This window comes from Trachurus japonicus, unplaced genomic scaffold, assembly GCF_045865225.1.
Source record: "Trachurus japonicus isolate A0001 unplaced genomic scaffold, Traja_1.0 AP030804.1".
Lineage (NCBI taxonomy): Eukaryota > Metazoa > Chordata > Actinopteri > Carangiformes > Carangidae > Trachurus > Trachurus japonicus.
Genome location: NW_028220937.1, coordinates 36,224 through 50,252, shown reverse-complemented (window position 1 = coordinate 50,252; position 14,029 = coordinate 36,224). Strand labels below are relative to the sequence as shown.

The 14,029-nt window shown below is 41.0% G+C and overlaps 1 protein-coding gene across 1 annotated transcript; it reads left to right on the top strand.

The window, feature by feature from the left end:
- The first annotated feature begins 2,316 nt into the window (after positions 1 to 2,316).
- LOC146959994 (uncharacterized) lies at positions 2,317 to 4,299 on the top strand. The gene has a single exon (XM_085772721.1). The coding sequence runs from the start codon at positions 2,468 to 2,470 to the stop codon at positions 3,044 to 3,046; it is 579 nt and encodes a 192-aa protein (XP_085628847.1). The 5' UTR covers positions 2,317 to 2,467; the 3' UTR covers positions 3,047 to 4,299.
- Positions 4,300 to 14,029: the final 9,730 nt, after the last annotated feature.

Sequence of the window (14,029 nt, the reverse complement as noted above, 5' to 3'; positions counted from 1 at the left end):
CACTGTTAAGACTTTTCCTGTAAAATAACAGTAAAGAACTGGCAGCTGGGTTACCATTATGATACTGTAAAATTTACAGTTTTTTACTGTCATGGAAATTTACAGCTTTTTACTGTTAATGAAGAAAACAGTATGGGACTGTTTTTTTATTATAAAAACAGTAAACAACTGGCAGCTGGGTTACCATTATGCTACTGTAAAAATTACATATTTGTTACTGTTACTAAAAACTACAGTTTTGTACTGTATTTGAAAATTACACTGTGTAGGCCTACTGTTTTTTAAGATTACTTTAACAATACTTTACAGTTAACTGATTTGTTTAAAAATACATTATCAGTCTTCAACAAAATCTACAAACTACAACAAAATAGAAACAGAGCAGCATGTAATTGCAATATGAAAAAAGCACAGCTTCTTAATACACTTTGACTTTTATTTCAACATGAATTTAGAATCTCCACATTCAGACCACATTCAGACACCTTCTTTAAAAAAAGACGTTACAGACAATTGAGCAATAGATAAATCATAAATTTACAAAGCTCTCAGATGTGTCTGCCCTTTGTATCCTCTTGTAATCTGCTATTGTAATGTGGTCTATGAACATAAAAATCAAAGAAAAGCCACAAGTCCAGAAAAAAATATCCAAAGTCCTGACCTCAGACAGTCAAAAATATGCCAGAATGAAACATTCAAACAGTTGTATGTTCAGAAACAGACACAAATAACTTGGCAAGAATAACAGCAAGGGACTTTCAACTCTGTAAAGGAGAGAGAAAGAGGGTGAGATTGAGAGGGAGAAAGAATTAAAGCAATGAGACAAGATGGTCTGTGTGTGTTATGGGATTGAATAATCTCACCTAAATGAAGTCCTGCTGAAATTCCATGAGTCTTTCAGCATGTGGATACAGTACATGTGGTTTGACTGCTGTCATTCTTTTGCTTGTGTGCTGGTGCCCCATCCAGCCTTTGGTGCCTCTCAGGGTTTATGAAGCACCTGCAATTAATAGTGTCTCATCAGACAGTGGGAAAATCATTGCACATATTCATTAACAACACAATAAAAAGCAGCAAATGTTAATTTAGAATAGCATGCTATTGAAAAGATGAAAAAAACACATGTTATAGTGAAAATACCTGACGTTTGGGTGAATTCAAGGGCACAGGAGGCATCTTCCTGGTTGAAGATAGAAGGTGGAAAATAAGGTGGGTTGGATTCCCTCACATACGACATGGCCCTCGATGCTGACCATCCAGCGCTGAAGTTTCCTGTTGTTTACCTGAAACTTGACCAAGAATTGCCCTGGTAAATTAAGATGTGCTCACTGCTTTCACCTGCACATTTTTGCAATTTGCAATCAGGCAGACAACACTACAGGTCTAATATTGCTGTGACTTTTCATGTACCCCACATAGGCAACTGAGGTGCATACACCTGACAAAGAAAAGATTATTGCAAACTTGACCATGATTCAACAAACAGGAAAGCACCGTGCATTATGAACAACAACTCACAAATACTTACTGTGATCAGTAGCGCAGCAGCAAACAGTCTTCAGTAGGCCTATGTGTAATGTCAAAGAAATATGTCAAAAACTGTACCGTAAATGACGCTCAAAGAACTCAGCAAACATCTTATGGATCATGAGCCCCAATAGATCATTAATTAATGGCAAACATGGTAACAACAACAGCAACAACAGTGGTCTTATACTGACTAGAAAAAGTACTAAAAGCACTAAATTTCTGAGCTAAAACTTAACATCTGGAATACCTCAGAATGAACAGACCTCTTATGTTGTGGTGTGTTACACCATTAAGGCATTATATGAATGCTTCATGAATTCACTTCATCTATCATCTGTGAAAATTTAGCTAGCTACCGAATCATTCTGTCATGACATGCACATTTGCAATAGGCTGATGAAAACAAACTGAAAACACTGCCAATTTACTTTGTACCAATTTACAAATGAAATAAAACTGCTACTCACCAAATAATTTGCTAGATGGGGGTGGATGAAGGGTCGACAAAGAGAGGAACAGATCCGGCTTCACATGTGTAGTTTCGGTTAAATTTCCCACAATGCAAAAAATACAACATGATACCGTGACTTAGATGGTTTAGATGAAAGATTAGCGGTTAAGTGCTGTATATTAGGAAAACAGTATAGTTCCGTTAAAAGAACAGTAAATTACCTAAATTTAACAGTTTTTGTTTATTTTAACAGTAGAATGATGTATTTAAAAATAACAGGTTAATACTGTTGGAATTCTGCTGTAAATTCACAGCTTTTTCTTACAGTGTAGTTAACAAAAACAAACACGCTCATACTCGAGCTCAAGTGCTCATCCTTGTGTCTTGTTTGTGTGTCCATAGGAGACTGAGAAGCTGGAGGAGGAGAAAGCCGACCTGCAGAAGGAGATCGAGAGCCTGCAGAAGGAGAAAGACAAGCTGGAGTTCATGCTGGTCGCCCACAACCCGGTGTGCAAGCTGCCCACCGAGGATCGCCACCAGTCGTCGGGGCACCAGCAGCACCAGCAGCACCAGCAGCACCAACAGCACCAACAGCATCAACAGCACCAGCACCAGCAGCAGCACCAGCAGCACCAGCAGCAGCAGCAGCAGCAGTGTACCCCACTCCCCCTGACCATGCGCCCCAACATGGGCACCCGGGCTCAGATGAACCAGGTGGTGGTGAAGCAGGAGCCGGACGACGACGACGACGACAAGCCTCAGCGCTCCGTCATCAAGCCCATCTGCCTGGGAGGCGGCGGCGGCGGGATTTACTGCACGGACGGAGACAGCCTGAACACGCCGGTGGTGGCGGCGTCCACCCCGGCCGCCACGCCCAACGCCCCCAACCTCATATTCACCTACCCGAGCATGCTGGAGCCCGAGAGCCCCTCGCCCTCCTCCGAGTCCTGCTCCAAGGCCCACCGGCGCAGCAGCAGCAGCGGCGACCAGTCCTCGGACTCCCTCAACTCCCCACCCCACTGGCCCTCTGAGGCGGGGGCTCAGCTCGGCGCGGCTGAGAAATAAAACACTGTGGCCGAAGGCAAGCACGAGGATCGACTGTGCACCCCCCTACCACCACCACCCCCTCCTCTCCAGTGTCTTTTTTTAAAGACCCAAGAGCACATTGAAAAGTCAAGACCAAGCTGACCATGTGAGCCGTTTCCCCTCCAACAGGGAGACCCCCACAAGGGCTACGCTGCGTGTTTCTTCTTGTTCTGCTTCAGTGTAAGATTTTTTTTATTTGTAAAAGTGTGTGCATCAATCCTAAAAAAAAAGAAAAAGAAAAAGAAAGTGTCATCCCTTCGCCATTTCAACTCGAGTGTCGACTTGTTTACTGGGCAGGACGGTTCTGAAGAAAGACATGCCGAAATGTGGCAATCGTGAGTAGATGTGACTAAAACTAGAGAGCGCGTTCTTAATATATTTTTCTGAATCTGTTAAAAAAAAAGCCATGCTGACACTTGCACTCTGCCAAGACGAATCAATAAATCACTCAAGGAGGTCAGCATCTTACTGGAATTTCTGAGGGGAGAAAGAGACAGTGAGCAAAGACTTCCTCTCGTCTTTTTTTTTCCACTTAATTTGTCCTTTCATAGCTTGGACCTTGATTCAGGAATTACTACCCAGAGTGTGTACACATTTCTGATGTTATTCCCATCTCTTTAATTGTATTTATGGACTGTGCTGATTAAATTTTACAAAGTGTTTTGTTGAAATATCGTCCTTTCCTTAATCTGCCTGTAGAAAAGCAAAATCGTCGCCCACTAGGTGACCTAAGCACTCCTCAGTGTTGCAAACGATACGAGCCAACTTTCAAACAATCAATGACTAGTTCCTCAATACTCTATACCTTCTATTTTGCCATAGTGGCTTGACTTTACAGTAGTATTGGTGTGCTTTTCCTCAGTGATTCTGTACCTGAACTTTACAACCTGTTTATGACAAAGTGTATGTGATTTACATTGATGTCGGGGATATCTCTCTCTCTCTCTGGTGTAGTAGAACCCCATCGTGAAGAGCATTGCAGGACTGCGGGCTGTCGAATGGTCTAGCCAAAGTGTTGCAGAGTTGGTACTATACGCGATAGGGACGATAGACTTCATCACTCCATCGCGTCAAACGGAGAAAAAGGTTTCTCTTTTTAGCTCCGATGTTAAGGTTTGAACAAGAAAAAAACCCTCCTCCACTGGATTCTGCACTTCTTTGTTTCGCACATTCTCTAAATAAAGGTCTCACCGCCTCTCAGGGCAGGTCAGGTTTCAAAAAAGCCAAAAGAACGGTTTTTATGACACATGTAATCCTGTAATTCGTCCGTCTTTGTCTAAAAGGAGGGATTTTGCTAAAATTTGAAAAAAAAAAAAAAAAAAGCCACTGTGGTCTAGACTGTCGCCAGCTGCCAATGATGTCAACCCTGTTTATACTGTGTTTGTAAATCTGTCACTTTTAGTAAAGAAATGATGTTTAAATTCAACTCAGATGATTTATGGGTGTATGAACATATGCCAACTTGGAGGTACTCAGTAGAAACTTAGTGGAAGCCTTGTTGGCTTTAAACAAAGGCCAGACCCAGTCCACTTTGTGACTCTAAGGAAGGGATCAGAGGACTCTCTCTACAGCTGGTCTGAGATGAAAGAGGGGACACCTTGAAAAGATGTAATATTTTGGAGGTTTTATGAAGCACTTCTTTTTTTTCTTGTTTTTAAAAAAAATTGTTTTTATGTGTGTATCTAAAAGGGATGAGGGATTTCAATGCCATGCACTGAGAAGGACACAACAGCGATATTTGGGATTTTTTTTTTGTTTACTTCAAACATTCCTAATAAATATAATGTCAGGGGTTGAAAGGGGTGTCATCTTTGCTTGAGCCCTTTTTTGTTATCAGAGGAATAAAAGCTGTGGTTGGAAGACTTTTGTTTGCGCTGGATGCAGAAAACAGACTTTGAAATTCAATACAAGCTGCTGCTACTTGTTTGGAAAAAAACCATGGTCGGCTGTTTTATATTTCACTGATGTTGGGTTTTAGCATCACTGACTGTAATAATCATGTGGTGTGACAGGGCGTCTTTGATCCTGTTTGACAACATAAAGAGGTGAAATGATAACCAAAAACATTACTGTGGGCAAGTCTGATATGTCCTGTATGTTGAGATATTCTGAAGCCCCTCGAACACACATAGGAAAGCCCATTGACCGTAGATCTTCTACTGTACATGTCCATCTACTGTCTGTCGCCTGTTTTCAACTAACTATTACTTCTTTTCCAAATGCTTTAACTGTTAAAAATGACTCAAAATTAATAAAAAACAGCAATATGTATAGCAGTGTTTGTTAATTTAAATGGAATAATAATAAAAAAAATCATTTTCAACTTGGGAATTGTCCATTTTCGTACATGGGAATGCACGCACACCAATGCACTGATTGACAAAGGTCTGTGGCTGTGCTACAGTCAACCAGTCTGTTTAGAGGTCATTTTTTATTATTTCATGGTTAGTAACACATTTGACAATGTATTTGACTGAAGGGATTGACAGAATAGAAATGTGAAGAAATAAGCAAATGTGTTGGTCCAGTGTCAACAAAGTACTATTATTATTTCTGTTTCAGTCTGTGTTAATGTTTAAAATTATCCAAGAGGAATTCACTTCTTGTTTCCAGCAAATAGACCGACTCTAGAGAATGTACGTAGGGCTGGGAGTAATATGAAGAAATATTATCCCATAAAAGAAGGTTCTTCAGAATACAACCAGGAAGGCAGTCCCTTTTCTGAGTAATGCTGTGTTATTAAACCACAGAGGACAATAAAGCCTTTAATTCATTATAAATAAATAAATAATAATAATTTATAGTGTAAGCTATTTAGTATTTAACATCATAGTTCCCCTGTGTTATATATATCTATGTTCGTTGTTATGTAGCATTTTTTTTAATCATTAATATCCTCAAACTGTAAATTAGCTTTATGAATGCTGACAATCAAATTAATTGTCAGACTGACCAACACTATAATCAAGGCTAGTTCTTCAGGGCTATGGGTCTTATAAAATACTTTGCACTACACTTTGTATACCCTGACAATAAGTACATTTCAATACACGACCGGCCTACTGTGAATGTATTATCCATATACAGTCAGAGTGGAGATAAGCATTACTGTTGTCTGTTTTAATTTGTAAAATCATAAGCGTTTACTGCCCTCTCATGGTCACAGGAAGAATTGCAACAGCAGACTTAGTATTTAGACCAGTGCCCAAATTCTTAAGGGCCAAAAATGAATCGGGGGGGGGGGTTCGCCGGCCAAAACTAAACATTCATACAAAGTCATTTTTAAATAACACGATTGATTATTGTGTTTCACAAGGCTCCAGGCTACTCCTAAATGGGGGCATTTTGCCCCTAAAATTTGGGACAGTGCAAGTAAATTTTTCATCTACTTGGCACATCAGTGAATTTGGCTGTCTTTTTGTTTTCTAACGCTGGTGAAACACGAAAGGGGAGGCTAAAGAAAATCTGAATGTTTTGTCATTACAGGTGGCAGGTGAATGTGTGTGACTATTGTGAATACTTGCTTTAACAAGTTGATTTACAAGTGTGTGCCCCTAAATTTTCTGCTGGCTCTCCTAAAATTTTAAAGGGATAGTTCACCCAAAATTCAAATTTCACTCATTATCTACTCACCCTCATGTCGGGGCTTCAATACAAGAGGGACATTACAGACGAGCAATATGGAGGTATTTTTGGACGAAGAAAGTTGGTATCCATTGACAACAATTATATGGACAAATACTGCTACGCGGACCCCCCCATAACTCAGAGAAGGAACGGAGGACTCTGAAAATTCCTCACAGCTCTTAGTTGACATGAGGAAATTTGAATTTTGGTGCTCATCGTGAAAAATGTTAGTCGGAGCCCTGCTGTTAAAGCAAAGCAATGTTACTACTGGTACTCTGGTTGAGAAGGGCATTGTCTGCTACTTGTGTCATCCCCAGAAAAGCAGTCACAGTCCAAAATAACTTGTGTGTCAATTCTTCTATGAACACTCCCAGCAGGTTAACAACACTGGTGATAGACTACACCTATTGGCCGGAGTCATTATGCAATATCACAGTGAGAAAATAATAGGAAATTAAAAAAATTAAAATTCGAGGCCCCAAATTGGGCAGCCCTGATTTAGACCATAGGCCAGTGGTTCCCAACCTTTTGTGGATTATGACCCCATTTTGACAACAAATTTCTGGTGACCCTGTCAATCAAGAAAGTGAAAGTATAGAATACAGTTGTTTAAGATTGTGTGTGGTGTTTTTAATTGTAATTTTAAAGAGAATAATAATTAGTTAAAAAAATAATTTTATCAGTACATTTTTTTTTATCAATTACTAGACATTTCAGGTGACCCCATTTGAATTTCAGGCGACCCCACATGGGGTTCCGACCCCAAGGTTGAAAAACACTGCCATAGACTGTATGGATATGGATGTTTGTGATGCCCCCATACAGTGTAGGGACAACAAATAATAAACAAAAAATGTAATGTCAAATGTCACAAGAAGTCCAACAAGTCTTGCTAATATGGATAGATTTTAGTCAAATGTAGCCTATTCAACACAGCATTGACTAATTCCTATTGAAATAGCACACTATTTTGTGTATGTATAGTTTGTGTAGCCCATGTATATATACTCAAACTATACTAGGTAGCCTATATACAAACTTACTGAGGAAAAATGCTACATACTAGAAAAAAAGTAGAAGGAGAACTACAATCCCATAATATAAGTAGCCTATTTATAAGTATAGTAGTTTATATAAGTATAAAAGTGATTTTTGAAGAGTTGTTCTTGCAGATGATGATGATGAGCTGTGTGACTGGTGACTGAGCTGCGATTTTGCCAATTAGTTTTTGTCAAATGAAATGACCACTAGATGGCGCCTCTGTCCCACTTCTGGATAGAGAATAGAGCTCCGGGAGCTGACGTCACGCTGACGTCACGCAGCCCCGAAACTGACAGCGACGCCATTTTGGCAGGAATCTGAAGATTTTCGTAGAGTAGATACAGGGGAGAGCCGGGTGCGGAACGAGAGTAACAAAGTGATTTTCTCCGAGCCCATACAAGTCTTACATGTCTAACTTTGTCAGCATGTAGTATGACCTAACAGAACTGCAAAACATATTGAGGATACGTCTTACTTTGACCGAGTTACGTTCAAGAACCAGCCGTTTTCAGTGACAGAAAAAATTCACTCCGGCGTAATTTTTTTCGATCGATCAGCTGTGTTTACCGTTTCAGGTGTCATAGTTATGATGGTTAGACCATAGACTGTGGGTTAGACGGATACATTAGTCCTCAAACACACCCTAAAGCTTGACATGTCAGGGTTTTTCAGTATAGAAGCAACTAGGTTTAAGTGTCGGGAGTCACTGTGGGGAGTAACAGCTGTCATTTCATCCCTCTGCACATTGACAATGAGTCTGCCTGTCACTCTGTCGGTACTGCGATCACACTGTGTGTGTTACAGGATTAATTAAAACACACAACGTAACGTAAACAATGTGACTGTACATGTAGATAGTGCGGGAGGAGGGCAGACGTGGATCGGTGGACCAGGAGAACAGCTGCATAACATTTTGGCAGTAAAATGGAAGATTTTAAGCTGTCTGTTCACATGATCTCACTTTAATTCCAACACATTGGACTTAATAGGCTATATATAAAAACTAAATAGATTAAATATTACCGACCCTTATAATGCCCCTGGGGTGCTTTTCAAAAGTATCTCCGGCCGCCGGCGGACGTCCCAGACCTGCAGTATGCGGACACAGCTAAGTTAGGCTACCTGATCAACTTTGCATAGCGCTGCTCTAAAAGCATACAGAAGCCTGGAGGGTTACACATGGACACAGTCTGGCTTTGTGATGAACGTCCAGCTGTGGAATCTACCAGCAGAAACCTGCTGTATCCTCACTAGAAGGGTAAGTGTCGTATCATCCCAGTTAATGCAGTGTAGCATGGCTAACGTTAGCTCGTAGCTGTCCGGGGTGCTACCGGGGTGCCGGCCGGGAGCTCTCCCCGGTGCTGATCAGCCCGCGGCGGATGCGGCGGTGCGCTGCGACCGGCTCTGGGTCAGCTTGGAAAGGCTGGAGGCGAAGGAGACTCACAGCTTATATGTGTTTGCCTCTTTCTTTTCTTTTTGTCACCGTCTTTCCTGCTTGTGTCATTTTGTGGAGCACAAAGAGCATAAAGCCGGCTTTTGTATGCTTGTAGAGTAGTTGATCAGGTAGCTGTGTCCAGATACTGCAGGTCTAGGACGTCCTGTTCGGCGAAAATATTTTTGAAAAGCACCCCGGGGGCATTATAAGGGTCGGTAATATTTAATCCATTTAGTTTTTTTTATATTAAGTCCAATGTGTTGGAATTAAAGTGAGATCATGTGAACTCAGACGGCTTCGGCGCTTACAGTCAATGCTTCGGAGCTGGTCAGTTTCCTGCCAAAATGGCCGCTCGAACGCTGGAGGTCACGTGGGGTCCGGAGCTCTATTGACCCAGTGGAGCACACTATACTGCATGTCAGAGCTTCAGTATGCTGTTAGTGTTTTGAATGCAAATCTGATACTGAATGGAATCTGCATTGTAGAATAGTCCTCATGAAAGTCACTAATAATCACTATCTGACACAGGTTATTTTTTTATAGAATTGATTGTGTAATCACAAGACACTAAATACAGTAATATATGCAGAAAATACATCTTTAAGACAACACTTTTATACATATATATTTTTAAATTTTTAATTCTATCTTTTTGATTGCTGAATAGAAAAGGAAAGAAAAACAAAACGAAACAAGTTTAACCTGTTAACCCTGAGGGATCTTCTATTATGCCAGATTTGGCAAGATCCAAGGAACCACTTCTCTGTTTTATAAACTCAGATTTTATATACTTGATAAACGTAAGTAACATTTAGTAGAAAAAAGAACAACTTTACAGTAACGTGCAACCTTCCTGTATAAACAGAAATCCATGTAAAAACCAACAACAAAAAATAGCCATTGTCAGCTAATACAGTAATCCAATTACAGTGAGATAATTACCCCTAATACACAAAATACAACTTCAGTTTTGATTTACCGGTAAGTTAAAGCACAATTTACGTAACAGACAGATATACTGTATGTCATTATTCAAAGAGGATCATATGCAGAAATTTTTTTTTTTTTTGAGATAGATAGATAGATAGATAGATAGAGAGAGAGAGAGAGAGAGAGAGAGAGAGAGAGAGAGAGAGAGAGAGAGAGAGAGAGAGAGAGAGAGAGATAGAAAATAACTAAACAGAAAGAGACGTTAAGAAGAGGAGGTGGTGGGAGCTTCTTGAGTAGGGTGGAGAGAGGAGGAGGAGGAGAGTGGAGCTGCTGCAGCCCCCTCCTCCTCCACCACCTGATTCTCATCCCCCTCATACTGGTTTTCTGTTCCTCCTTCCAGCTCCTCATTGGTCCTCTTTCAAAACCAGAAGCGTCTCTTCTTCTTCTGAGTTTTCAGGAGCAGCTTCTCCTCCGTCTGGAGCGCCAGCTTTTCCAGCTGCAGTGTTTTGTTTTGGTCCTTGAGGTTTCCCTTCTCACTCTGCAGAAGGTCCTTGTCGTTGCAGGTGTTTGTTCTCCACCTCAAGGATGTTGTTTTTTTCTTGGAGGTTGTTCTTCTCCACTCCGAGCCTGTTGTTGTCCTGTTTCAGTCCTTTGTTCTCTACCTGCAACATGGTGTTGTTTTCTTGGACGTGTCTCTTCTCTGTGTCCAGCCTGTTGTTTTCTGACAGGAGCTTTTCTCTCTCCACCTGCAACATGTTGTTGGCAGTCTGGAGGTTTTGCAGAACTCGGTTTTGTGTCTGAAGGTTTCTTTTTTCTGCTCTCAGGATTTGGTTACTGGACTGCAGTGTTAGCTTCTCATCCTGAAGGACGTTGTTGTTGTCTTGGAGAACTTTCTTATCTGCATGCAGCAGATTGTTCATTTCCTGGAAGTTTTTCTTCTCCGACTGAAACCTGTTGTTTTCTTGTTTCAGGTGTTTGTCCTCCACCTGAAGGACGTTGTTTTTTTCTTGGAGGTTGTTCTTCTCCACTTTGAGCCTGTTGTTGTCATGTTGTAGGTCTTTGGTCTCCATCTGTAGCACATTGTTGTTGTCTTGGAGAACTTTCTTTTCTGCATGCAGCAGGTTGTTCATTTCTTGCAGGTGTTTATGCTGAGACTGAAACCTGTTGTTGTCAGAATTCTCTGTGTCCAGCCTGTTGTTGTCATCTTTCAGTTCTTTATTCTCTACCTGCAACATGGTGTTGTTTTCTTGGACGTGTCTCTTCTCTGTGTCCAGCCTGTTGTTTTCTTCCAGGAGCTTTTCTCTCTCCAGCTGCAACATGTCGTTGGCAGTCTGGAGCTTTTGCAGAACCCGGTTTTGTGCCTGAAGGTTTCTTTTTTCTGCCCTCAGGATTTGGTTAGTGGACTGCAGTGTTAGCTTCTCATCCTGAAGGACTTGGTGCTTTTCTTGTTGTCTTTGGGACACTTCCTTCAGGATGAGCCTTTCTGTGTACAGCTTCTTGTTCTCTCTCTTCAGGACTTTTATCACCTCCTCCAACTCTTCCACTTTCCTCAAACTGGTGTCCTTGGTGTCCTTCCCTATCAGTCTCTGTAGATCATCTGAGCATTTTTGGAACATGTCCAAATACATATCTTTAGCCTTCTTGAGCTCCTGAATCTGAATGTCCTTTTCTTTGACATTCTCTGTCATTTCCTCCAACTGCATTTCCAGTTCCCTGTTCCCTAGGTGCAGTTCTTTCCTCTGACCCATCTTCTTCCAGGAGACTGTCTTCTCGTTGGGACATGCTTGAGTTTGTCCTCTCTCCTGGTTTGGAGGACTTTGCTCTGCAGCTTCTGTAAATTCGGCCCAAGTGAATTTTCTTCCAGCCATGATGTGGTTGTAGTCTTATGTTTGAAGAACGATCACCAAATACTCTGGCTCAGTGTGTCTGAGATTCACAGATAGCAGCCTGTATATACCAAAATTTAAAGTTCTGGATAAATATACAGGTTTTAAAATTCTCTATGACTTCAGAATAACTTGACATTTTTGTGACAAAACAAATTATGACATGATGTTGACGTGATGGACAAATAGGCTACTCTTGCACTGTGTGACTAAATAACACATACCAGCCTGTGAATAACAGCCTTATAAGTTCTGGGGCTATTTACAACTTTGAGAATTCTATATGACATCACATTTTTTTCCTTTGAAGTTCAGAGGACTGAGACTGTGACATCACAGCTCATGTTGAATTCTACATGACATCACATTTTTTGTTTTGTCACTGAGAAGAGACTGTGACATCACAGCTTATGTTGATGTGATGTCTATTTACAAGTTTTAAAAATTCTATGACATCACGTTTTTGTGACGAGTGCATGTCACTACCCGATTTGCAACGCTACCCGATTTGTGACAGCTACGTACGGCAACTCCACTTGGACAAACTTAGTTGAATTGACCTAGGATCACTATCCCTATGTGTGTCGCCAGAGACGGTTTATCTTTTTATTTATTTTTTTAAAATACTTTATTAGTAATGTAAATTGAGGGTTCGTTATGGTACAGATGTTACTGGTTCAAAATTGCGCGGTTTTTCCTGCACTGCAGGATCGCGTGAACGCGTGAATTTTCACCACAACTGTTTTCCTCTAGGTGGCAGCACCGTACTAAATACTGCTCAGACGTTTTGGGGACAATGCTGACAGTCACACAATGTAGCCGCGATTAGGAGTGGCGCTGTTCATGATACAGAATACAAGAGGATGAAAGGAGAACTAGCTGCAGACAGTAAATAATATAGTAGCCTAGTTTTTCAATTACAAAATGTAACGACGGCAGCTACAGTAGACTATAGCCCACGTCTCACTCACAATGAGCCAACTACAGTACTGTGCAGTAGTGCCGCAGATTTCTCACTCCGCACCTTGTTTGAGAGTGCAGCTGGATGATTTCTTGTGAATGAACGGGTCTGTGTCACTTTGGGGCTGGGCGATAAAACATAGGATAAATAACTTTCCCTCGATAGAAGACGCGGCTGATACAAAGTCGATAGGTTTCATTCATCCATTTTTTGACAGACAACACAAACAGCCAGTGATAATGAGAGTGGTGACACCGTCAGCCATGCAGCCGGCCTGGACTTTTTATTTTTAATTATGAAGGATCATCTGCGCAAGGCAAAGATGATAGCATCAACAAAACACGGCGTAACACACGCGGCTGTATGGGACAGGCTTTTATTTAATTCAGAACAAACCGCCTAGCAAAAATGGAAAATATAGTCTATAATAATTAATTGATCTGTTGTTTGGCCACTGTTTGAAAATAACCCGAATTATGAGCAAATAATCTGATCCAGAGCAGCAGTCATAATCAGACTTCTTCTAAATAAACCTAAACATTCAATAACTGGGTCAGGTCGGACCATGGAATTCTTTTTTCTCTTCTTCTTCACAGGAGAAAATGAGGTGCGCTGTGCTCACGGACGCGTTGATGTTTTGTGATTTATCTGCTGCCTTGACTCTGCCCTTTATACATGTGCGTTCAGATTAACAATAAGACAAGCCATGGTTGAGTTTATTTAGTTAATAATCAGCATCTTAGTACCTCTGATCCGGAGCGATAGTGTTATGAAAATCGCTACAGTTGAACTGGTCTGGTTTTTAGCTGCTCAATCTCATTGTTTCAAAGAAAAGGGATTGATTTTTATAACGAAATGAAACGAAAACAATATTATATTGATACATTGTTGTTTAGGTCACCAGATCTAAACCCGATAGAGCTGGTCTGGGCTTCGATGAAGCACTACATCCGCTCTGAGGCGAAACCAATTAACAGGGAGGAGTTGGAAGCAGCGATCCAGACATTTTGGATGGAGAAGCTGACCATCAGCGTCTGTAATAAGTACATCGATCATCTGGACAGTGTCATTGAGAAATGAAA

Bases quoted from the DNA above. Each gene is read 5' to 3' on its own strand.
- LOC146959994 (XM_085772721.1), top strand. From the start codon at position 2,468: ATGCTGGTCGCCCACAACCCGGTGTGCAAGCTGCCCACCGAGGATCGC.